Here is a 25,927-nt window from a genome sequence, read left to right on the forward strand (position 1 = left end):
GCTGTGTCACAGTTCAGACAAACAGAGCAAAGATGGCGTCGCTGAGTGACAAGTCAGTTTGGGACGAAGTGGAGGATGGAATCGGTGAAGAAGTGTTAAAAATGTCCACAGACGAGATAGTCCAGCGAACTCGTCTCCTGGACAGCGAGATAAAGATAATGAAGAGCGAGGTGCTGAGGGTGACCCACGAGCTGCAGGCCATGAAGGATAAAATCAAAGAAAACACGGAGAAGATTAAGGTGAACAAAACGCTGCCATACCTTGTGTCCAACGTGATCGAGCTGCTGGATGTGGACCCCAACGACCAGGAGGAGGACGGGGCTAATGTGGACCTGGACTCTCAGAGAAAAGGAAAGTGCGCCGTCATTAAGACTTCCACTCGACAGACCTACTTCCTGCCCGTGATCGGGCTGGTGGACGCCGAGAAGCTGAAGCCCGGAGACCTGGTGGGTGTCAACAAGGACTCTTACCTGATCCTGGAGACCTTACCCACCGAGTATGACTCCAGAGTCAAGGCCATGGAGGTGGATGAGCGCCCCACAGAGCAGTACAGCGACATAGGCGGCCTGGACAAGCAGATCCAGGAGCTGGTGGAGGCCATCGTCCTGCCCATGAACCACAAGGAGAAGTTTGAGAACCTGGGAATCCAGCCACCTAAAGGGGTCCTGATGTATGGACCGCCTGGCACTGGCAAGACCCTTCTGGCCAGGGCCTGTGCCGCACAGACCAAAGCCACCTTCCTGAAGCTGGCTGGTCCCCAGCTGGTCCAGATGTTCATTGGAGATGGAGCCAAGCTGGTGAGAGATGCCTTCGCCCTGGCCAAAGAGAAAGCCCCATCCATCATCTTCATCGATGAGCTGGACGCCATCGGGACCAAGAGGTTCGACAGCGAGAAGGCAGGAGACAGAGAGGTGCAGAGGACCATGCTGGAGCTGCTCAACCAGCTTGATGGGTTTCAGCCCAACATGCAGGTTAAGGTAAGGACGCTGCCGCCAAATAAACTCTTTATGTTCAGTATGTTTAACCATCATCTCCAGCTGAACTTCATCACATCAGGCTCCAATCAAACAAGAACTCACCAGTATTTCAAATATTCCCCTCACATTATCATTCTGAGAGAAATCGATCTGTTTGCTCTGTAGTGTCGATTTCAGACAAAACAATTGTGTAGAAATTCTAAAGTTGTACAGATGAGTTCAGAAAATGGTCTCACTTTACTGTAATGCAATATATAAGATATGTGAAGGTATATCTACAACCGAAAATACTAGACATTCAAATTTATAAAGAACTCAATACTAATGTTCAGGTTCTGGACAACAAGTAAGATTTATTTAAAAACATCTGTCAAGGTGCAAGAATTTACATTTATTAAGTTAGCTGACGCTTTTATCCAAAGCGATTTACAATTGCTATTTTATGTCAGAGGTCGCACTCCTCTGGAGCAACTAGGGATTAAGTGTCTTGCTCAGGGACACATCGGTGGACTGTTTAGATATGAAATAAAGAAACAAAGCAAAATAAGTGTTTTCACAAACTACATGTGGAAAAAGTCTTAACGGATAGACATTCAAACCTAAAACAACCATGTTAAACCAACTATAGTTTAACTGCAAACATTTTTATTGTTTAGGTGATTGCTGCCACCAACAGAGTGGACATCTTGGACCCTGCGCTGCTCCGTTCAGGTCGTCTGGACAGAAAGATTGAGTTCCCCATGCCAAACGAAGAGGCCAGAGCTCGCATCATGCAGATTCACTCCCGCAAGATGAACGTCAGTCCTGATGTCAACTACGAGGAGCTGGCTCGCTGCACCGACGACTTCAACGGAGCCCAGTGCAAAGCTGTGTGTGTGGAGGCCGGTATGATCGCGCTGCGCCGCGGGGCCACAGAGCTGAACCATGAAGACTACATGGAGGGAATCCTGGAGGTCCAAGCCAAGAAGAAGGCGAACCTTCAGTACTACGCCTGAGGACACTATCTGTGTCTGTGTTTATGTGTGAGAGCGTCTTTGATCATTAAAACAGTCGTTAAGTAAACACTTGTTATAGTTGCTGATTATCTTGGGGTAATAAAAGTAAATAAAATATCATAACTAAGTGTCGTGTTTCTCCCTGCTGAGCACTGATAGCAGAGTTTCAGGTAGTTCAGAATAATATCACAGATGTAAAATTATTAAACAGAGGTTCAGTCTTTACTGGACTGGAGCCCAGTGTTAGTTTAGTAGTATGAAGGGTACTACCTGAAAGCTTGTATTTTGTGTTATTTGGAAAAACATGAAGCATATTAACACCGTGCCAGACAATTTACCAAAACCACGAAATTGGATAAATGTTGTTTTATTTGAACTCCTGAGCACAGGCAGCATGAAGTTACTGTAGGAACACAACCGTCTACAACACAATGCACAAAACCGACATGTTGTTAAAATGGATGAAAACCATTAGATTTGCTCACACCACAGGCCTTTTTCATAGCAAACATTTTGACATTGATTCACGACAAACTCAAATAGAATTTAAATTATCATTATTGTATATTTATTCTTTTTTTTTTCAGTTGTGAGCAGCTCCTCATTATAATACGTATTTAGTCTGCATTCAGTCTACCCTGAGTGTAATTTAATTTGACACTTTTCTCATACATTACATACTAAAACTATGAACAGGAAATGCACAGGTGTAACTCCTTTTGCTAATGATAGCTTTTCTCCTAAAAGTATCCTAGTAAGCCATGGTGGTGGTGGGGTAGTGGATAAGACATATGCCTTTGGTGTGAGAGCCGGGTTTGAATCCACAGTGACACCAATGTGTCCCTGAAGACACATTGGACCAGAGGAGTGCAACCTCTGACATATATAGCAATTGTAAGTCGCTTTGGACAAAAGTGTCAGCTAAATGAATAAATGTAAAGTGAGCCAACTTGCACAATACCAGACTCCTGGAAGTTTATTTGTATAGCACATTTCAACAACAAGACAATTCAAAGTGCTTTACATTGAAACATAAAAGCAACATAGGGAAATATAAAAAAATACATTGAAATAAGAGTTAAATAGAAAATAAAAACAAGATAAAACAATTTTTAAAAGAGTTCAATAGAATATAAAACAGTGCAGTCTAAGTTATCACTCTACATCCTTAAATTTGATTTAATTAAAAGCAGGGATAAAAAAAAAAAAGCTTCCATCTTGATTTAAAAGATCTGAGTTTTTGGAGCTGCTTCTCCATGTTGAGTTTTGACTCTGGGGACAGAAAGCAGACCAGTCCCAGACGACCTGAGAGGTCTGGGTGATTCATAACGAAGCAGAAGATCAGAAATGTATTTTGGTCCTGAAGCATTCACTGCTTTATAAACCAACAGCAGTATTTTGAAATCAGTTCTCTGACAGACAGGAAGCCAGTGTAAAGACCTCAGAACTGGAGTGATGTGGTCCACTTTTTTGGTCTTGTGAGGACTCGAGTAGCTGCGTTCTGAATCAGCTACAGCTGTCTGATTGAATTTTTAGACCTGTAAAGACACCGTTACGGTAGTCGAGTCAACTGAAGATAAAGGCATTGTCAAGTTTTTCCGGGTCCTGCTGAGACATAAGTTCTTTAATCCTTGTTATATTCTTCAGGTGATAGTAGACTGACTTTGTATTTGTCTTAATGTGGCTGCTAAAATTCAGGTCTGAGTCCAACGACTACACCAAGATTTCTGACTTAGTTTGTGTTTTTTTATCTTAACTGATTGAAGCTGAGCACTGACTTTTAATTGTTCTTCCTTGGCTCTTTGTTTAATTGAAGAAAATTCTGACATATCCAATTGTTGATTGGTTCAATAGAGTTACTCAGCACTTGTCCAATGTTGATATGGTTATGTAAATCTGTGTGTCATCTGCATAATTATGGTAACATATATTGTTGTTTTTCATAATCTGAGCCAGCATCTAGATGTTTAACAGAAGAGGCCCCAGAATGGAGTCTTGAGGAACTCCACAAGTCATTTTTGTTAGCTCAGATGTGTAATTACCTATAGACACAAAGTTGTCCCTGTCCTTTAAGTAGGATTCAAAACAGTTTAGTACCGTGCCAGAAAGTCCCACCCAGTTCTCCAGTCTGTCTAGTAATGTTGTGGTCGACTGTGTTGAAAGTAGCACTGAGATCCAGTAATACTAAGACTGAAATTTTAAATGGATGTCATTGAAGACCTTAACAAGAGCCATGTCAGTGCTGTATTCGAAATCCTTACTGGAAGACATCAAAACAGTTACTTAGTGCCAAGAAAGCACTAAGCTTTTAAAAAACAGCTTTTTCAGTGAAATGGGCCAATAATTGCTCATTAGTAACGTGTCTATATTGATGTTGTATAATGTCCTCCAGGTTTTTATGGTTGATAGGATCAAATTGTGTCATGCTATTTGAATTGATTTTAAGTGTCCATGAAGGAGGCAAATTCATTGCAGGCCCTGGTGGATAGAGGTTCAGGTGCTAGAGACACAGGAGGGTTAGTAAGCCTATCGACAGTAGCATCCAAGGCACATGAATCATTATTGTTGGAAGTGGAACATCTAAATTGAATGCAGCCATCATTAATGTAATTAAGTAATTACAGTGTGCAGTCAGTTACAGTGTCTGTGAGTGTGTGTAAGGGGTATATGAATGTGTTTTAATCAAGAATGTGGTGCATCTGCAGATGGTCATTTCACCCACACTGTACATCCGGTATGTTTATTAGTGAAATAACATTTGTTGTAATTAAAGACACCTGAACCTCTGGGGATATGCATGAATGGATGGATGAATGTAGGGCAGTGGTCCTGTAATCGGGTTTCAGGGGCTCTTGTATCCACCGGGGTGGTTTATTGCTGTTATCATGTGTAAATGAGCTCACGACACGATGACTACAGTAAAAATCAGTAAGGCTCTTTGGTCCCGAGGACTAAACAACGTGTAAAAGTGTTCCCAAAACTGACAACAAGGACAAATCAAATAATGTTAAAATGTTATTTGAACTTCCATCATCTCAATGTGGCTGAATAACCACAGAAGAGAGAGGACGCTCTCTGAGCTGTAATGTCCAAATGAAAGGTCAGTGGAAAAGACCATGAGGGATGTCAAGAGGTAATTATCCACTCTGCAGCAGCACAGTCTTAAAACATCATGCAGTTTGTGTTCACTGCTATAGAACAGTATGATTGGTAGGAATTAAACTTAGCAACTAACTAAGGGATAACATCACAAATCTTCTATACATTTGCTGCAAATGGTTAAAAAAATGTAAGTAACATAACTGCACTAATTTTGCCCACAAAAGCTCAAGTGTTAAATAATGCACAAAAATATTGTCAGGGCTCTTCTGAGCCTAGCAATCCTTACTTTATCTGGTAAGCTAATGCCAGACGGATGACTTGGTCAACTCTTAAGTTTTGCAAACATTTAGTAATCATATTGTGTTATTTTCCCATCAAGCGGAAACTCGCTTCTCACATTGAAGCTAATGGATGCTAAAATACTGATAATTATCAATGTCAAAATGTATCAACTAAAAACTGCAGAAAACTGTAGTAGTAGAAAACAAATTCAGCCCAATAGTATATTTGGGGAAATAGAAAATGTTTGTAAACTACACCAAACTTGTGGATGCTCTAATTCAATAAAAATATGACTGTATGTTGATCCTTTATTGATGCTTGTATGATGTTCCTCAAATGTAAGTCGCTTTGGATAAAAGCATCTGCCAAATGAGTAAATGTAATATTAATTAAATAAATGTTATCAGTCATATTTCAATCTAAAAAAAAATACAAAACCTTCTTCCATTTTTGTAATTTCAACCACTTTGTTTGTATGTATCACATTTACCAGTAAGACTTTCACTTTCATCAGAAACTGTTTTTACTGTGGTGCCTTAAATGTGTAACCTGTGATTTTATCAAGGACCTGGAAACACTAAGCATAACAGAGGGTTCAACTCAAAGAAAGTTCAGTCTTTCAGTCATGACACTGTAAAATAAAACTGTCCACCTGATGGATACAGTATGTTTAAGTATAGCATCTATTGTATTATAACAGGTCAGTGTGGCTTTTTCCCCTCAGCTCTGACAGGAGGGATGCTCCTGTTCTGTAAAGACTGACTACTGTTTTCTTTAGGAGGGAGTTTCAGGTAACTGGAGGGTTGGTGATTCGATCACCAACGCAACTCACAAACATGTCCTGATGTGCAGATAGCAGTTTAAGTGCAAAGTTGCAGATATGAGACACATTCAGGTCACAACTCTTTCCAGGCAACTACTTTTATTGGTTAGCTCATTCTGTAGGAATACTTTAATATGCCAAAAAATGTATCTCATATTTTAGGACGTACCTGTTTTTAAAATATAAAGTAATCCCCCTCCAACTGCAACAGTGTTAGCATAAACTACCCGAGAGAAAGTGTCCACATGTGAAGGACATGCCATGAACAAGACACAATACTTCAATTCTTTACATTTATTAAGAATGTAAAAAGAACAGCAGAGTATGTATCCTTCCAAAACATATTGGAAAACAGAGGAAGCATCTAGGCAGGGTTGAGTGAAGAGAGTTCTCTGCTTCTCAGAACAGGAGTGCTGATCTACAATCAGACTGCGACAAATACAAGGATGTAATAATAGCAGAAACTGTAGGGGGATAACTGTGGAAAGCAGGAGAAAAACATCAATTTCAATGGATGTAAAATGTGAGTGGATATAAAAAAAATGGAATTCAGCTCCCCAGTTAAAGCCCAATTTAAGAGGCCACTAAAAGCACCTTCTGGATCAACACTCCTGTTTTAAGAAACTTGATGATAAGGGGCCAAACCAACAGGGTGAAGGTGAAAAGAACAGACCAAAAAGGATAGCAGAGAAAGGGAAACACGTTCCTCCTCAGTCCTTCCTCAGTGGTACAGTCTGCTCATTGATGCCCTCCTTAGTGATGATGCAGAGCCGAAGGGCATCTCCGGTGTAGACGTCTCTCTCTGCTGCCGAAATGAAGACATCTTTGACCAGCTGAACCGCCTTTTCCTGAGTCAGGGGAACATGCTGCACACCCTCCATGTTCTTGAAACCAATCTGTGGAAGGACGTGTTGGAAGGAGAGTCAGAAATGAATGTACTTTATCCACTGTAAGGAAACTTGGTTGGAGCTCTGTTTTGTCTGCACACCTGATGACAAACATTGTGAGATTATGGCAACAGGTCAGCGTGTCAAATACCTGGTTGTCTAGTAGTGGTTGTAGCATGGCACTTGCTGATCCTCCGGCCTTGTAGGTGTCTCTCTGGTAGGAGCCCACTGGGTCAAAACTGTACACTGCTCCCTTGCCTACAGTACAAACATGAAATAATGCAAATAAATGTTAATGTGAGAACATTATACATGTTTTATACAATTTACAGCTTAGACAACAAAAAATTGTGTTACAATAGCAACAAAATATACACAACAACCCAAGCAAAATTCACTACCGGCTGCAATCATCACATAGAAGAAACATGGCTACAACCTAAATATGCTGATTTCTTTACTGACATCCATATGCATCTTACAGTGTATAGTTGAAGCACCTACCCTCTTCATCCAGTCCTCCGATGATGTTGTAGACGTAGTAGGGGAAGAACCTCCTGCCGTACAGGATGGTGGACAACATGGCTGCAATGGCTCCGCTAGTCATTGTCTTATTGTTTGAATGTTTGTACATCTGAGAGAGGGGAAGGAACATTAGTTCAAATGTTACACAAACAATTACACAACCTGTCTTGTATGGGTACAGTAAACTGGGGCAGCACTGGAGACTATTAGAGGAGACCTCAAAGAACAAATATCCATAAAGTATATGTGGTCCTTCTAAAGGTGTGTTCTGACAGATTTAGAATAATTCAGACATTAAATACAACTGTCAACATTAAAAACGATTAACAGACTCTGTTGGTGTGCAAGCAGGGGCAGGACAGTAACAGAATTAGATCATTATGAGGATGAGGCTAAAGAGAGAGCGAAACCAAAAGAACTTGCTGCACCAGCCCACCTTTAGTCTGGCATCAATGATTTTAGTCAGAGTCAGGCAGTCGCCATGGAAACCACTGCAGCCAATGACGGTTGTGTCTGTCCTGTAAAAAGTAAGGAGTTGCACAAAAAACAGTGACAGTCAGAGCAGCATATTCTTTTCAAGTGATCTAAATTCATGTGGTAATGATGAGGTAAAATGGTGATTTTAGTCATAGACGGTGACTCTGCTGAGAGGTACTGAATCAGGAACCAACTACCCTCCCCATCTTAAGAGCATCAGAACAGAGCTGCACTGACTTCAGGGGCTGCACTACAAATTTAACTGATAATGAACATTTAATGAATGTACACAGAACTATGAAAGGAGCAGGTAAAGGGGCCAGTTACGGATTAAAATGAACTGACATGGTGTCTTAATGGTGCTGCTGTTATGCCAAGTTTTGCCTGCCTGCCCAGAATTGCATGGACCTCCAAATAATGCTTTTAAACGCTATAATCTTTGTGGGGTTCATCATTGGTGTTAAATGTTTCGAAGTATATATTTTATGAACGTTTAGAGTCTTTATATAATATTTTAATAACCTTAGTAGAAGTACCATTCCTTGAGATTCAGTAAATATATGTGTTGATAACCGCGTTTGATCAATGAGCACAGCAAAGTGTCTGAGAAGGACCAAAAAGAGGTGGATGCATAACCCGGCAGAACAAATTTTGTAGGCTACCTGCCGAGATTTGCATCCACCTCTTTTCTCAGCATAAATCGTTATCACTCGCGAGGTGCAGGAAATTCTCGGCAGGCAGGCAGAATTCGGCACAACACCGGTCTGCTGCCCTTCACTGACTGCAGGGAAGTGACAGCGCACACTTACAGCTTGTAGCATTTAGGTGAGTCCCGGCTGTGGATTGAGTAGCCTTCACTCAGCCTGGTGTCTGAGGCTACGATGGCGAAGTCTTCCCCGGCAACAGCTAGTACGGTTCTGAAAACAAAAACAACGACACAGGGTACTTCAGTCATCTTATAAACCACCTCAACAAAGGGGGGAAATGTACTGTTGTCCCAGACACTTGCTAACGGAAGCTAAGCTACTGACTCGAAACTGAAACTGTGACATTAACTAATATTTCCTTTCTAACGTTAGATGTGTGGCCTGAAGTGAGGATGCTATGTGTCCTGGACAAAGAAAGTCTGCTCTGTTTACATAAGTTTCTTGAACTTCATCTTTGTTTAGTTTCAGTTAGCATATCGTTTCCTAAGCTGGTTAGCTACTTAGCATAGTTTAAATGTAGCTGGATGTAAACGTTAGCTAGCAGGCTAACTAGCGAGCAGTTTACAAATCACACTCACCCTCCGTTGAAAGCATATGGTGAGAACCGGTGCTCTACTGGACCCGCATAATGATAATCTTTCATCTTGCCCGGGTCTCCAAAGCTATGAGCAGAAATCATTTTTATTACAAAAAGCCAATCGTGTACAAGATTCAGTCCGGTAAACTCGCTGTATCACTGCAATATGGCAGCCTCTTCTTTTACCTTCAACACACCGGCGCGTTCAGCTGTACTCTGTGCGACGGCGCCCCCACAGGCTGTTTGATGTGAGGCAGGAGCAATCACAGTGTGACCAGTGTTTTAAAGATAAAGATCACAATTTTTCGATTTGTTCGTGTTAAAGAGAATATAAGCTACATCAAAAGCAGAACTAACTAACTGTATAACCCAGATTTGCTGGCATGTTATTAGAATAAAACGATCTATATAATAAAGAAGGTAGGTTTATTTGTCACATTAACAACAAGTTGTAAAGTGAAATTAAGTTTTTAATTCCCTCACTACAAAAGCAATCATAAAAATCGTAGACAGAAATAAACTATACTCAATGGAATAGTGCTGAGGATGAACTAAAGTTTAAGAGTCTGATAGCTTGGGGGGAAAAGCTGCTCTCCAGTCTGGTGGTGCGGCAGAAGAAACTTTTATATCTCTTCCCAGAAGGCAGCAGGGTGAACAGGCTGTGGCCCTTTAGTATCCTTTGGGCTCTGCGCAGGCACCTCACCGATATCACTGATGCTCGGGAGATGGGTACCAACGATCTTCTGAGCAGTTTTAATCACCCACTGCAGAGCCCTCTGGTCCTGGGTCATGCACATCCCATGTCAGTTTGTGATGTTTCCAGTCAGGATTCTTTCTATTACTCCTCTGTAAAAGCTGACAAGAACTTGCTGTGGGAATTTGGCCTTCTTAAGCTTCCTCAAGAAATACAGTCGTTTCTGAGCTTTCTTCACCAGCGTGGAGATGTGAGATGACCATGTCAGGTTCTCTGTGATGCTGATTCCCAGGAACATGAAACTGTTCAACCTGCTTCACCTCAGCTCCACTGAGACAGGAGTGTGTCTTTATCTCCTTCTTCCTAAAATCAACGATCAGCTCCTTAGTTTTGCTGACGTTGAGCAGTAGGTTGTTCTCTGAGCACCCCTCTACAAGATTATGAATTTCCTCCCGATAGGAAGTCTCATTGTTGGTTGAAATCCGGCCGATGGTGGTGTCATACCTATTGCTCATACATTCAAGGACCATTAAAAGGTACAGCCGCCAGAAAAACTTGTTGCAATGGCTGTGCATGACACTATTTGAAAGATGTGTCTAATGAATATAATGTAAGAATATAAAATACTTTAAAATGTATAACATGTATATTATTCATGATACAGACAGGCAGCATCTACCTTTCCAGTGCACTAAAGATTATTTTTGCCCTTTGGTATTGAAAAGGACTCCATTTAACACAGTACACAATAGGTAAAGGATGAATCTTTTTACGTAGCTTTTATTGGGAAGAAAACACTTCTGAATTCAGTGGCTATGACATTATTAAAAATCCCTTAAACAGCTTGCTCAATGAAGGACAATACAAAATAGAAAAAAATAACTGCACTGACTGACTGCAAAATCAGTTGACTAATCATAGCTGATGGATGTTTAATTTCAAAGTAATTACAGAGTGGTTACATTTTCTTATACTAATTAATAATAGAGGACAACAAAAGTGAGACACTTTGTTTCAGTAATCAAGACTAACACATAAATACCTGAAAACTGATGCAGCCATGAAGTCTACCGCAGCCAGCGTCTACTACATCTCATTACACAGGATCACAAGCACCGAGTCATCATTTAAGACAAGACTTTGTTTAAATAAGATTCTCTTTACTGGCCTGCCTCATCAAATACATGTTAATTCAAAAATACCAACTGTAGTTGATCAGATACAAAAAAATGTTGTTTTTAAAGACACTGAATTAGGTCAGTGAGCTCTTGGTAACATCGACTGATCCAGTAGAACAGGATCAAAAACACCATTTGTTCAGCTGAAACAATTTTCCGATCACTACAGAAATGTCATAAGACAGAAAATACAAGACTCATCAGTTTAATGAAATAGGAATGCATTGATGCTGTTAGTGGTTAGCAGATCACAGGATTTAGTTCATTTGGATGGATTTGATTTACAGTTTATCAGTTAACATTATGTTTATATGGTGACTGGAGTTCATTCTCTAACATCACAGAACAGAGAGGTCAGGTTAATGTTTATGTCTGGATTTTTTGAGCGCGTGCATTTGAGGTATAATTCAAATGATTGTATTTCAAGTTATAGGCCTGCTTTACTGATGTCATCAAAGCATTCACAGAAGATATTAATATGTTAGTTTTCTAATGTTAGCATGAGTATTTAAAGAACTGCCAATCAATGAAGAGTGACTGCAGGTTAAGATCTTGTGTTTTGATTGTTGGTATTTGGTAGGAGGGCTACACTTCCGTTTATTTTTGGAAAACAATGATCTGATGTTTTAAAATGTTACTTCTTCTGCAAAACATTTAACAGATGACATTTGTGCATTTATGTAGAATTTGGTCGTGGTATTGTGGTTAATGATGCTGTTGATCATTTTTTAGCTGACTTTGACTTCTTCGGTGTTTTGGCTCCTCCTTTCTTCCTGGGTGTGGTAAAGTCTTTGTCGCAAACCTCACATACCCAAAGGCCTGAGGAGACAGACAGAACAAATTAATAACTATAAAAACAAACAAACAAACAAGAATACAAACCCACATTTTTAAAAGCAGGCACAGTAAGTAAATGACTGTAATGGAAAGAAAGTCAGCTTTTCTTTCCCCCATAGTGTTTTTAGTTCAGTCACAGAGTAGGATGCCAATCAAGAGTGTAGTTCCAGCCACGGAAGTGTTTGCGTATCTGTCTGCCAGCCATACAGTGAGCTTTTATGCGTGTCCATCCACTCACCAGTGGGTATGGAGTCCATGCCCACGCAGAATGTGTGGTAACCTCGGTCGCATTTGTCACAGAACATCATCTCGTCCTCGTGGTGGGGCTGCTGGCACACGGTGCAGGTCTTACACTCCATACACTGCCAGCGGTACGTCTGGATCACACACACCAGCGACGTGTTCATGTCCAAGCAGGACGGGTGACCTAAAGTTTATGGACACAAAGACATGTGCAGAGAAGCAGACACAGAGCCAGAGACATGCAGCAGCAGCAGCCACAAACACACACACACACAAATAAGTACATGACACATGCACACAGACACACGTAAAGAAGCAAGTCAGACAGAAGCACAAAAGACACAAATATAGCTATAATGTGAACAGGCCCACCCATCCACACACGAGAATACATCATCCTGTTATTGCAGAGGACTTCAACTCATAAAACTTCACTAACACATCAGCATTAAAAAGAAACAGCAAACATCTAGAATCTACTCGCATCTAGGCTTTATATTTTTGTCTGGATAGGAACTGATATTAATCAGGACTGTCTAAAAATTTACTTGTTTTGTGATTTTGCAACATGCCTTTAGCCGTTTTCTCTATGTTATCAGAACTGACTGGTGAATATACACTGAACAAAATTACAAATGCATCACTTTTGTTTTTGCCCCCCTTCATCATGAGCTGAACTCAAAGACTTTCCCTCTGTACACAAAAGGCCCGTTTCTCTCAAATATTGTTCACAAATCAGTGTTAGTGAGCACTTCTCCTTTGCGGCCTTTTCTTGTGGCCAGCCTAAGGCACACCTGTGCAATACCCATGCTGTCTGATCAGCATCTTGAAATGCCACACCTGTGAGGTGGATGGATTATCTTGCCCGAAAGTGTAAAACTTGCTATACACAATTAAAAGAAGCTGGTACAATGGATAACTGACCCAATTCCTTTTACTGGTGATAGATATGATTTTATTAATCAATGACAATCGTTTCAATCATCTGTTAATGTTTATCCCACTGATGTTAACTGAATTAGAGCCAGAGGGACAACTGACTTATGTTAATAACACCTGGTATTAACAGTGGCTAAATTGTTCTGATGTCGAGTATCAAAAAACAACAACAGGATACTGTCCTTTAAAATGAATGGTGTGAACTTACCACTATTATCACATTGGGAGCAGTGAATGAGAGCCTCTGGCTTGCCCTTCTTGTTGGCGTCTTTACCCTTCTGGCAAATGCCACATATAGCATTGGGAATGACCTTAGGCTGCAAGGGCAGAATAATGCTATAAAAACCACGGGTATCCTGTAGTCATGGACAGTATAGTAGTTCAACAAATGTGCAATGCCTGGAGAAAAAACAAAAACAGAACTTTATCTTGACCGACTAAGGCCTTTTCTACTTTTGGGAGTCCGAATTACATGTTGAATGGTTTATACATTTAAACGTAAATTACATCCCCTGGCGCCCAACTACATTTTTTATTTTTTTTTCCAAGCTAGTTCTTGGTTTAAAGTTTGGGTTTTTTTATGCTACAAAACTACTAATCAATATGACCCATATTACTGTGCAAAAGGTTTAGCTAGGTGTGAATAAATGCTGTAAGGTAAGAATGTTTTCAAAAATATCCATGTTAATAGATTATATTTATCAACAAATTGCAAAGTTAGTGAACAGAAGAAAAATCTAAATCAAATCAATTCTTCTAGGTATACTTGCACATAGTTTTTGAAGGAAGTGCAGGTAGGTTGGCCTAAACATTTTGGAGAACTACCCACAGTTCTCTGGATTTAGCCAGCCTCATTTGCTTCTCTTTCTTCGTGTAAACCATGCAAGACTCTGTGGGGGCCCCACCATCACTTCCAGGACTCCTTAGTTCTTAATGACTTTTGCTGTATGTTTAGGGTCATTGTCATACTACAATTGTTGGGCCAGTCAGACGCCTCCCTGATGGTACTGAATGATGAATAAGTATCTGAGAGACCAGTCATTCTGACTAAATCCCCAACTCTGTTTGCAGAAATGCAGCCCAGACTTGCAAGGAACCTCCAACATACTTAACTGTTTCCTGCAGACACTCATGCTTGTACAGCTCTCCAGCCCTTCGCCAAATCTATTTTGATAGATAAATAATGCCTATTTTTGAAAGCATTTTTACTTTACAGCGTTTTTTCCACACCTGCCTAAAACCCACATCTAAAACTTTTGCACAGTACTGTACTTTTCAGTTCAACAGGGGTCACAGAGGAAAGAACCAGACCAGAAAGATAAAGAGGCTTGGGGACATTTAAATCAGGATGCCACACAGGAAAAGACTTTTAAATATTTAATACCTCTATAGGAAGCCACGTTATTAAAAACAGGGAAGATTGAGCAAGAATTTTATATTTGGACTGAAGATGCCTTTAAATACAACTAACTAACTAAAATGAACAACTTTTAACACTTAACAAAATCCGTATTCATCTGAAGAGCATGACATGTGTTGTGTGTGTTTTTTACGACAGACACAGTAATATCCCTGAAATGAACAAAATCTGTTCCTGTCTGACAGAATTCACTTTGTTTTCCTGGTTTTCATGTTCTAATCCTGTGTTAGCATCTTGTCCAGTTACCTCAAGATAGTGACATTCTTAATTGAAATGTCCCCTGACAGGAAGTGAGCAGGTTAGACTAAAAAGCCATATGTACAAAACTATGGGTCAATTAAGAACATGGTTTGGTAATAATGAACATTCAAGACTAGAAACAAAGCAGAGAACTAATAGAAAAGCAGCAGCAGGAGAGGGAAATCAGAAAGAGGAGGAGCTAGATGCAGCCCCCTGTGTATACTTTCTTACATACTCACTATGAATATGAAAATATATATTCTACCAATATTTCTTCTGTAAAATCAAACAGTTTATACCTTTGGCCTCGCTGCATTTCTCAAGTCATTAGTGAAAGCATTGACCATATTGCTATTGTGAACTGAATTACAAGGCAGCCAACACGTTATTAAGCCCAATAGTCTACTTGATGCCTGCACATTCAACACATCTCTTCCACACAGAAAAATCCAAAATGAGCAGTTCGTGAGGTTGAATCCAGCTAGTTTTATTCTAAATTAACTGAATTTGGTCAACACAAGAAATACTGTATTTTATGTACATAAAAGAAAAAGTGCTCGTTTTCAGGCATGTTTGCTTTGATATAATCTGGTAGCTTTTGTATGGTGTCATATAGCTCTAAACATTACATATAAGTCAGACACAGAGACATACAGAGACACAATTAAATGGGAACTTTATACTGGCTGACTACACACCCGCTCATCCACAGCTAGTGGAATCCACAGATTTTAGATCAGTAGACCATTTGGTATAAACATCATATTTTTACCTTTATTGACCTGTTAGTGATTAAGTCTCTGCTATTAGGAGATTTCAATCATGTAAATAAGTTAGAAGGTTTGTAGTTGTTGCTACAAATGCTAACCTGTTTCCCATTTGCCTGGGCCAAATGTGCATTATCGAGTGAAACTGAACTATACTCGGCCTTGCAACTCGTAGTGACAACCGTGGCCCTCAAATTCAATATGTCTCGCATACAAAATAAAAAAACTTTCTGAGCTCCTTCTGAGCATCAAACCAGCATTGCACAGTCTCAGGTAGACTAACAGCCATTTTAAAAAACTGACAGTAAATATTAGTATCAGTATAGATAATCTGCTGAAGATAATGTTAATCTAAACATGTCAGGTTAACGATTTAGATTTAAAGATTCAGTGTGTGAGTTTTAGTGGCATCTAGTGTTGAGGACTGAGGATTGCGGATTGCGACCAGCGGCTCCCAGCGCACTCACATGCTCCTTGGATGGTCCCATTTCCCATTTCCAAGTCGTTCTTCCGACTTCAGTGTGTGTTCATGTACTCTTAAGTCAGAATGTGGAATCAACATGGACGCTACTACAAAGATGTGTTGGATTAGCATTATCAGAGCTTATAAACAACACGTAGACATCTAGTTCACTCTATATGGACAGCAATTATAACCATATACCAATATAACCACATTAGAAATGCATGTTTTCAAAATATGTATATGTCAGTGTTATCCACAGAATGACAGCGTAACTGTGGCATGGGGTTTTGACTACTATGTACAGCGTGCTAACCGCGACAACCCAGCTGTATTCTAACGTTAACATAGCTATCGTTATTATATAGGCTCCTTTCATGCTTGCTAATAACCAATTTGAACGTGAGTTCCCGAGATTGACAGTGTTGTATTAAGAATGGACAGACTATCAGAGTAACTTAATGCATTAATTTGGACAAATGAGTGCAGTGGTGTTCATGATTAGCAGCAAACCTTCCTCCAGCGCATGATCGTGTTTTGATTGAGACTGTGCACGAAGACGAGGGGCTATTCACAGACAAGTCTGTTGTCAATTTGTTTATGAGAGAGAGAGAGTGAGTAAGACGAGGTCCTGAGCGAATCTATGCACTGCGCGCAGCTCTACCATCTAATATGATTTTACCCATTTTTAAATAGTAAAAAAACAAACATGTGTAACTGGCGGTCAGCAATGATATTGTGGTGGGCTGCCACAAATAAATCAATGAATGGGAAACACTATTCATGATTTTGCATGAACCAAAGTTCTGTATACTTCTTTATGTCCTTTGTACACTTTATTCCTCTTTTTGCAATAAAGATTTAAGGAGGGGGAAAAAAGTGATTATTCCTATACCACATGAATGCATCGCTCACCCCTCCCTGTCAAAGCGTGCAGGAAAAGCTACAGAATACGCGTGGGCCTCCATTTGTCCAAATTTCACATTTCTTCTTACTTCTCATAAACCAGACGACTACTACTACTACTACTACTACTAACGTTAATTGTTCTTCTTCTCCTTTTCTTCATATTCAATGTAGTAACGAAGCACGCTCTGTAGAGCCGTTTGTCTGTTCGGGCTACCGGAGAAACATGGCGGCGCAACATGGCAACATCCATGTAAGGGGACCCGTGGTGTATGTAGACAGTTATTGTTTTATTCTAAGGTAATAAAAACATAACGGTGCATTACATAAGGTCTTTTTGCACCACTGATATATTATATTGCATTTCTTTCAATGGATCCTGCTAAATATCACACACTGAACCTTTCTTTTAACTTGTACGCAACATCCAACATGCATCACATTATGAACAAAATACTTCTGTAGAGGCAATTAGTCAATCTAACTCCAACCTTGTTGTTCATAATTAGCTTTTATTGATGAGCTGTTTCTGAATTACCACACTGCTAATCATGAGGTCATCTTTACTAGGTAGCCAGACCAGAGCAAAGTAACGTTAATCAGCTAGCAGCCTGGATCTCTCACAGTTTTGCCGTCACATGTGGAGACATATCAGAAATCAGTAAACCTTTTGGACTGTCCCCTGATAAAATTAGAGTTACAAAATTATTTATCATGCTGACTTCTATAATACTGCATCTTTTTTCCAAATATAGACATGCCTGAATGTATCTCTACATATTAAATCTGTAGTTCCTTTTGTACTCATCACAAATTGATACAGTACAGATATATTATGTTACTGACTAATTCTAGTGAATTCTGGCTACCAACATGCCACGCCATGTCTGTGGGCACACAAGCATATGCAAAATGATCTGATGAATAAAAAGGTCAAACTTAAACACACTCAAACTGGTAAACTGACACCAGATAAGGACCATGCCCACACCACAAAGCTGAGCTGAACTCAACTGGACTTACCCAGGTCCATCATTCTCTCATTAATGGCAATATACCAGCATATGTTTAGGTGTTGGAAATTTTCTTCTGCAAGGTTGAGAATTGGAAAATGAAACAAAAACCAATGGGAGAAATAAAGCAGGCTGAAGGGAACAAGTGTTACACTGAAATAATACTATTTTCCCATCTACAGTCCCTTGAACATTTAGATGAAATCCGAGGCATTTCGTCTAAATGACTATCAAAGACGTGCCGTGACTGAGTGTAGATAAAGGTAAACTGATGTGATTCTCCAAACCCAGACGGGCAGCATACAGACTACTTCTAGCTCAGCTCAGCAACAGTGTGAACAAGGTCAGTAAGTCCTCATCTCTCCAAGATGACATTATAGGGACAGGCAAACCCCATATTAAACAGCTGTCTGATGCGTACTAACAGATTAACAGTACATCACATGGTGTATAAACAAAGCATATTATACCAATACACACTTAAAACATTAGGGTTAAGTGTACTCTACACTTTAAATATAAATATTAAATTTCTGTTACCATCAACTACTTTTTAAAAGCAACCACAAATAGTTATGTGGTTTATATTTTCCATATCCGTATAACAAAAAGACTTGAAAAAGGAAAATTAGCAGCCAAAACATCCACTAACTTGTCTTGGAAGTATTTTTTTTGACAAGTGAGGACAGACAAGAGGTATATTGAAGACATTCAAAAGGGAAAAAAATCTTTTAAAATTCAAATTCGTCTTTGCTGAAAACCCCCCAAAAAGTGAAAGTGCAGTGAAAAAGAAACAAGTGACCTGTTCCTTTAAAATGTTCTTATTGCTCACAGTCTGGTGCGAAGGGGGGGCAAAAAAGCCACGTGGCAATCATAAAAACAAAAACTGAAGACAGGACCCCTGGTGTGTGTGTGTGTGTGTATGTGTGTGTGTGTGGTAACGGGTTGTCCCAGCTGACAAACTGTAGAAGCCAACAAAGTGAAGAAAGCTAGGTAGGGGTGGTGGGATGGATGGAGTAAGGTAGTAGTAGAAAGAGGAGGAGGGGGTAGAAAAGTGCTGCTGCTGTTGTTGGAGAAGAGTTCAGGTGGTTTTGTCCTCTACCTTGTACCCTGGGGTGGCTTTGTGGGAGGCGGAATGGCGATGGCCGCCGTCTTTGCCCGGCGTGGATGCCCTGTCTTTGGCCTTGGACTTGTGGCCATGTCCACCTCCTCCCTCCTGGCTCTCCACGTCTGATGTGTTTCCTGAAGAACTGTCCTGTAGAGGAACAGAAGAGGAGGGACAACAAGTGAAGGACAGTGGGTTTAAGAGTGAGGTACAATAATGTAGTTGCATGTTGATATGAGTCAAGTTTAGTAGAGGAAAGTGATTCTAACAGGGGAACTAGAATCCATCACGCAGTTGCTTGCATAGCTGCATAGTAGACTTCTACCATTAAGCATCTGTGTCTCTAGGATGGATGTATGATCGGACAAAGATCCAGGCTACAAGAGTAGCACAGCCTAACATCTTACAGATGAGTTCTTGTTCTTTTTATCATCCTTGCCCTCCTCTGCATCATCCGAGTCAGGTTCTGAGTCCAGCGCAGGGAGCTCTGGATCCAGAGGAGGCTCAAACAGAGCTGTGTTCAACGGCAAGTATCGCAGCTCATTGGGAGAGTACCTGTCATGCAAAACACAATGATGCATCAGGGTGCAAATATTCAGCACAGCGACAGATAATAAGAGAATATCCAGAAAGCACAATTTCGAGGTTTATTATTGTGAATACAAAAGAGGCAAAAGCATTTATTTAAGTGTGTAATGTACCGTTTGTAGTAGTCTTGGAACTGTCCTGGTATGAGCGCCACAGGGTAGGGCCCCGTCCTTGTCAGCTCCGGAGCCAGCACCTTGAACCTGCCCTGGGGCACCTGGATAATCTGAGAAAACACACAAAACTCAATGCATGTTGAAAAACACAGCCCTGTACTATCTCAGCAAGTAAATAATCCATTTCCTCAGGCTGGACCTACATGTGTCTGGAGGTCAAAGTAAGCTCTCCTCTCTTCCATACGCTCCCTGTTGAAGTTACTGTTGAACTCTGCAGCTTTTTTAGCCGCCTTCTTAATGTATTCAGGAACCTTGCTGGCCTCCACCTTCTGAGGGTTCTGCTGCTGCATTTGCTATAAAGGCAAAGGACAAAAGATATGTTGTACATACATGTAAAACAAAATGTCATCGTCAATCATCAGCCACAGGATGTTTTTTTTTGTTTGTATACTTACAGAGTACTCTTTAGCTATTCTCTGTCGCTCTCTCTCCTGCAGTATGACTGAATACTCAGAGTGTTTGGTGGGATACTCCTTTATCATCAGATCTATCACCTCGTCACTTCGCAGAGCTGTCAGACCTGCAAACACAAGAGACACGCATTTCAACTGCATCAAGCACACCGATGACTTGCACGATCACAGTAAATCATATAAACAATGTAGTGAAACTATTTCAACTGGTCTGAGGTGTGGTTCCTACCCAGAGTACACTGTGTCTCAGTAATGACGTTCTGTTCACGCAGGTAAAGCTTCTCTTTGTGGGACAAGTCTCTTCTCTCCATATCTAGATGACAAAAAGACCATCACTGGTCAAAAGGCAGCTTTACTCTTCTTCACATCAGAGCATGAATAAAGAAGTGTCATTACAGCAGTATGACTATTAATTGTATTATTACTGTATTATTCCAGTAATAAGTTTGTAAATAAACAATTACTCCTGAAATGACTCTCCTCTGAACATCTACACAGTATAAAGACAGCTTGGCATATTACAATTATAGCAAATATTAGAGTTACAAGATAATACAGTAAAACATTTTCACACAGATTTAATCATAATCAAAAATAACGATCATTTTGTATCAGCAAATCAATAGAATTATTAGTACAGAATCAGTAGTATTTTTCAAAAAAAATAAAGATAAGAGTACAATTACATCCTTGAACACTAACAGGAACAACAGTTTTAGATTTTTACTTCAGTCTTACCAGGGTACTTCCTCTTGAAGGATGTGACTCCCAGATACTCGCTGACCTGCTCCTGTAGCATGTAATACTCTCCTGTGTCATCTGGAGGCCACTTGTACTCTGTCAGGTTCTCTGCTGGGAAATATGTCGGGCTGGAAGGGGGGTGGAGGGTAAAAACTCTTTAAAAAGATGAGTCTGTGGTGGCATTTTTTTATAAGCATTCCATCTTTCAGCGTTTCCCACAGAATGCCTTGGTGGCCCACCTGAGTAAAGTGTAAATGTGTGGGAAACACGGTCTTTGATGGGAGAGAAGATGAGAGTGATGGTCAGGTTCTCAGCTGGGAGAGCGAACTTCACCAAAAATCACACATAATGCTATGTGGAAATTGTAAAATATAGGATATAAAAAGGGGAATCATGAGACTGATGAGGGCTACATGTGTAAATCCTGCTAACAGTTATGTCATTCAGTTTTATCACATACATGTATAATCAAATACATTATGGGGATAAAGTAAAAGGGAAAATATTTCATATAACAACAAACCCTGAGCATTATAAAGACTGCTTAAAAAACCCTGCCAATGTCAGTGTAATGCTCCATGCCAAGTATCAAGTTAACCTACCCCAGGTCTTGACTGGAGGTGTCGCAGCTCCGAGAGCTGTCCCCTGAACCCATTCTCCTTCTCTTGGGAGGCTGACTGCCATCATTGGACTCCTCTTCTATGACATCCTCCTACAGAAGAAAAGAAAACAAACACAATTAATATCAATTATACCAGGATAGTCTCAAGGATGCCGTCCATCCTTCTGATTTAATCGGACACATAGCGGTATTTCTTAAACATTTTTATCCTTAGGACCTACAACCCATTCAAGCACAGCCTTAATAATTCCACTGACTGATAGAGCAATGAAAGAAACAGAAATTAAAAACAGTTGCATCAATCCACATGGCCAGCCTTAGATAAGCCAAGACCTCAGCATCACTTCTGTCACCCATCATAGAAAATCATAATTCCTTAAACCCCTGTGTCTAAGTGTCTTTTAAAGCAAAGTCAAAATATGGTTACATTTTACTTTGTCTTCAAGAAGGCAAGAAAAAAATAAAAATATATATATATCTTGTACATTAATGTGTTTGAGTTGGGCCCAATTCAAAACAGAATGATACTTGGCCGCCATACAGGAGGATTTATAAAGCCCAAGCACCATGTGATTCTGTGAAAAAGGGCAGTAAAATTACGTCGGTGCAAAACATAAACAAGCATGATCTTGCATGTGGAGTTGATAAAGTGGTGTGAGGGAAGGAAAAGGCGTTACCACTGTCAAACCACTCATATCTACAGAAGTCGACATTTTTCATACGAAAATAAAAAAAATCATAACTGTTTGTAAACACGGCACGCACAATGCAAACCATCCCCAACATGCTGCACAAAACAAAGGGGTGATCTCAATGTCGCTAACAGTAATCATTCGTGGACGGAGGCAGCCGTTGGATAGCTAACTAGCCGTTAACGTTAGCTGAGCAACCAACCGTGCAGATCTCCGTGAACAGAGCAAATTATTATCCGTGTTTTCTGCGGAACACAAATGTCACCTTTATGGATTGTGCCCCAGGGGTAGCAGGGTTGCTGTCGCAGGGCGGTCTTACAGGGAGCACAGCAGCCATATTTCTCTAAATAAAGCTCGCAGCTAGGCTAGATCACTAGCCGCTTCTTCGTTTTCTTCTTCTTCTTTTGCTGCCGGTCGGGAAAACGAAACGATACATAACCGCCACCTCCTGGGTTGGAGTGTAGGTTAGTCTCTTCTTCTTCTTCTTCTTCTTCTTCTACTGGCTTTCCGGCAGACTAGATGCCTTACGGCATATTGCTGCCACCCACAGTTCAGTCTCGGTATCGCTTTATAGCACCTTCATTCTCAGAGGGCTAATCCTGTTGCAGATATAAAATCCATGACTGCTTCCACTATCCTTGATTGGTTCTCATGAGGATTCAAAATATCTCTCAATGTCACTGCTTGTAGTCCATCTCCTGCTACCTCAGAATACAGTTGTTCTCTTTGCCTTTTATACTGTTGACATTCCATAAACACATGATTAACAGTCTGTTGTTGATTGCAGGTTCTACAGAGCCCATCCTCATGTTTGCCTATCTTCGCTAGATCCCATGCAAATCCACAGTGTCCCAGCCTTAGTCTTGTCATAATTACAGCTTGTCTTCTGGATTTACCCAAGCAACTCTGCTCTGTCTTTACTTTGTTTTGTATTGCATAATAATGCCGGCCCTTTGTTTCCTTTTCCCACTGCCTCTGCCATACTACTATAGTGTTTTCCTTAATGACAGATCTACATTCGGTGACCCCAATACAAACTTCTAAATCAATATCTCTTTTCAGAGTCATTTTTGCTACCTTGTCTGCCACCTCATTCCCTTCTACCCCAACATGTGCAGGGACCCAGAGAAATCCCACTGACCCTCCAGCCTTTTCGATTTTATACAACAGAACCATCAGCTCCATAAACAGATCTGGCCGAGCTCCCATATTACTTCCTCCCAGAGTTTTTAACACTGAAGCCGAATCTGAGCATATTACTGCTCTCCTTGGTTGCACTTCCTCTATCCACTTTAGTGCCCATATAATAGCTAGAAGTTCTGTTGTATACACCGATACCCCCTCAGACAGTCGTTTAAGCTTTACATATTCATATTGTGGGATATAAAAAGCAAAGCCTGACTTCCCAGTTTGTGGATCTTGGGATCCATCTGTATATATCTGAAGGTAAGTTCCCCACTGATTTTCCAGTCTTCGCTTTACCATATTGGGATACTCTGTGCCTTCATGATGTTTGATGTTATCCATTATACTAAGATCTATTTCTGGTATGGACATCAACCACGGTGGTACAACTGACCAGTACACTTGCGGGGCCATCCCTTCCTCCTTCAGTCCCAGTTCCTCAATTTTTTTCCTGATGTTAAACATAAAACATTCCTTCCTCCTTTTCCCTGATCCCCACTCCCACGCATTACTTAGAACTATTTTTGTAGGGTGTTCTCCTTTATGTGCCCATAATTTAACAATATACTGCATTGCCAATTTCTCCCGTCTAATTGACAATGGCATTTCCCCCATCTCTACCAACAAAGCTGGGACTGGAGTTGTACGGAGGGCCCCGCAACATAGTCTCAGTGCCTTAGCTTGTATTACTTCCAGCCTCTTTAAATGTGTATCAGCGGCTGTCCCATAACACACACATCCATAATCCAACCTAGATCTTATCATTGCCCTGTAGATCATTAGTTGAGTATCTCTGCCTGCACCCCATGTGCTACCTGAGAGGGAACGCATTACATTTAATACCTTTTCACACTTATTTACAACATTATCTATCTGCTTTTTCCATGTTAGCTTCTCATCCAAATGCACACCCAAAAATTTGAACTCTTTAACCCTCTCAATTGCTTGTTCATACAAAAATAAACCACCACATTCAGTTTTCTTATTACCAAATATTATATACTTTGATTTCTCCACTGATATCCTCAACCCCCACTTTTCACCCCAACTAGTTACTTTGTTCAGAGCTACTTGCATTTGCTCAGTTATTTGTTTGACATTCCTGCCCCTTTTCCAGATGGCCCCATCATCAGCAAATAGAGATTTTCCAAAACTATTCCCAATTTCTTCAAATATATCATTTATCATAATATTGAAAAGGACTGGGCTTATCACGCTACCCTGAGGAGTTCCGTTATCGATACCTGTTCCAGCTGATAAAGCATTTGCAACCCTAACTTGAATTCTCCTGTCCTTCAAGAAGTCTTGTATCCAGTTAATCATCCTCCCTCTGACTCCAGCCTCATATAGTTTTATGACAAGCCCCTCCTTCCATAGCATGTCATACGCCTTTTCAATATCAATAAACACCGCCATTAATACTTCTCTATTCACCATTGCTTTCTTTATATCACTGTCAAGGGACGTAACGGCATCCATGGTACTTCTCCCTCTACGGAATCCACTTTGTACTGATGTAAACCATCCCTTCTTCTCTAACTTATAAACCAATCTGTCTGTAACCATCCTTTCCATTATTTTACATAGGACTGATGTCAGTGCAATGGGCCTGTATGATCCTGCCTTATAAGCGTCTTTCCCTGGTTTCAATATTGGAACCACCAGTGCATGCTTCCATGTGCTAGGTAGACTTCCCTCTTGCCATATGTGATTCATTAAGGCCAAGATTTCCTCCAAAACTTTGTCACTAAGATTCTTAACAATCTCATAGCTAACACCATCCTTTCCCGGGGCTGTTTTCCTTCCTTTTCCAATTGCCCTGTGCAATTCTTCTAATGAGAAAAATAAATTACCCACATCAGAATTATCATTATTTATCTCAAGTTTGTATCGATTTTGCTCTAATATCTCATTTCTTTTCCTTATACCTGCTTCACCAATGTTAGCTCCACTGTGAACAGCTCTAAAGCTATTTTCACATAGCTTTGCTTTATCCAAATCACTTGTAGCAAACAATCCTCCCTCCTCTAAAACTGGCATTTTCCTTTTCCTATTACTTCCTGCCATACGATGTACTGCCCGCCATATTTCTGTTACTGCAGTCTCTGCCCCTAGTTTTCCACAGTATTTTCTCCAGCACTCTTTTTTTGCAGTCTTAATCACTCTGCGTGCTTTGGCTCGCAGTCTTTTATATTCTACTGCTTTATCTTCTGTTGGATGTTTCCTCAATGCTCTATACCCGCAATTCCTGTCTCTTACTGCTTTATCACAGTCCTTGTTCCACCATGGCACACTAATTTTCCTTTTAGAACACTTCTTTATCGGGATAGATTCAATTGCACTTTTCATAATTATT

General features: G+C 40.4%; 3 protein-coding genes across 3 annotated transcripts; 1 reads left to right on the forward strand and 2 right to left on the reverse strand.

Moving 5' to 3' along the window:
• Positions 1 to 11: 11 nt before the first annotated feature.
• psmc3 (proteasome 26S subunit, ATPase 3) lies at positions 12 to 2,099 on the forward strand. Its single transcript, XM_038701038.1, has 2 exons — positions 12 to 977; positions 1,634 to 2,099. Exons 1-2 carry the CDS (start codon positions 33 to 35, stop codon positions 1,970 to 1,972), a joined length of 1,284 nt encoding a protein of 427 aa, XP_038556966.1. The 5' UTR covers positions 12 to 32; the 3' UTR covers positions 1,973 to 2,099.
• Positions 2,100 to 6,458: 4,359 nt separating this feature from the next.
• Positions 6,459 to 9,540, reverse strand: psmb1 (proteasome 20S subunit beta 1). The gene is made up of 6 exons (XM_038700760.1): positions 9,354 to 9,540; positions 8,878 to 8,985; positions 8,028 to 8,109; positions 7,571 to 7,700; positions 7,218 to 7,324; positions 6,459 to 7,075 (listed from the first exon to the last, which is right to left on the reverse strand). Exons 1-6 carry the CDS (start codon positions 9,452 to 9,454, stop codon positions 6,890 to 6,892), a joined length of 714 nt encoding a protein of 237 aa, XP_038556688.1. The 5' UTR covers positions 9,455 to 9,540; the 3' UTR covers positions 6,459 to 6,889.
• Positions 9,541 to 10,799: 1,259 nt separating this feature from the next.
• On the reverse strand, positions 10,800 to 22,806 carry phf10 (PHD finger protein 10). The gene is made up of 12 exons (XM_038700759.1): positions 22,652 to 22,806; positions 21,675 to 21,784; positions 21,070 to 21,200; positions 20,561 to 20,644; positions 20,314 to 20,438; positions 20,062 to 20,211; positions 19,859 to 19,968; positions 19,565 to 19,712; positions 19,155 to 19,307; positions 13,452 to 13,560; positions 12,300 to 12,488; positions 10,800 to 12,043 (listed from the first exon to the last, which is right to left on the reverse strand). The coding sequence occupies exons 1-12, from the start codon at positions 22,721 to 22,723 to the stop codon at positions 11,946 to 11,948; spliced, it is 1,479 nt and encodes a 492-aa protein (XP_038556687.1). The 5' UTR covers positions 22,724 to 22,806; the 3' UTR covers positions 10,800 to 11,945.
• Positions 22,807 to 25,927: the final 3,121 nt, after the last annotated feature.

The sequence above is a fragment of the Micropterus salmoides genome, unplaced genomic scaffold (genome assembly GCF_014851395.1).
Source record: "Micropterus salmoides isolate LMB-PRFRI ecotype aquatic unplaced genomic scaffold, ASM1485139v1 Ms_hic_scaffold_6, whole genome shotgun sequence".
NCBI lineage: Eukaryota > Metazoa > Chordata > Actinopteri > Centrarchiformes > Centrarchidae > Micropterus > Micropterus salmoides.

What these genes read in the sequence shown, in the direction of transcription:
- psmb1 (XM_038700760.1), bottom strand. Translation starts at nt 9,454, where the DNA reads ATGATTTCTGCTCATAGCTTTGGAGACCCGGGCAAGATGAAAGATTAT. An exon ending in TCATTGATGCCAGACTAAAG is followed by an intron (nt 7,701 to 8,027) that starts GTGGGCTGGTGC and finishes CCCCTCTCTCAG; the next exon opens with ATGTACAAACATTCAAACAA. An exon ending in CGGAGGACTGGATGAAGAGG is followed by an intron (nt 7,325 to 7,570) that starts GTAGGTGCTTCA and finishes TTTGTACTGTAG; the next exon opens with GCAAGGGAGCAGTGTACAGT.
- phf10 (XM_038700759.1), bottom strand. Translation starts at nt 22,723, where the DNA reads ATGGCTGCTGTGCTCCCTGTAAGACCGCCCTGCGACAGCAACCCTGCT. An exon ending in ACCTCCAGTCAAGACCTGGG is followed by an intron (nt 21,201 to 21,674) that starts GTAGGTTAACTT and finishes CCCCCCTTCCAG; the next exon opens with CCCGACATATTTCCCAGCAG. An exon ending in TTCCAAGACTACTACAAACG is followed by an intron (nt 19,713 to 19,858) that starts GTACATTACACA and finishes TTTGCATGACAG; the next exon opens with GTACTCTCCCAATGAGCTGC.
- psmc3 (XM_038701038.1), top strand. Translation starts at nt 33, where the DNA reads ATGGCGTCGCTGAGTGACAAGTCAGTTTGGGACGAAGTGGAGGATGGA. An exon ending in AGCCCAACATGCAGGTTAAG is followed by an intron (nt 978 to 1,633) that starts GTAAGGACGCTG and finishes TTTATTGTTTAG; the next exon opens with GTGATTGCTGCCACCAACAG.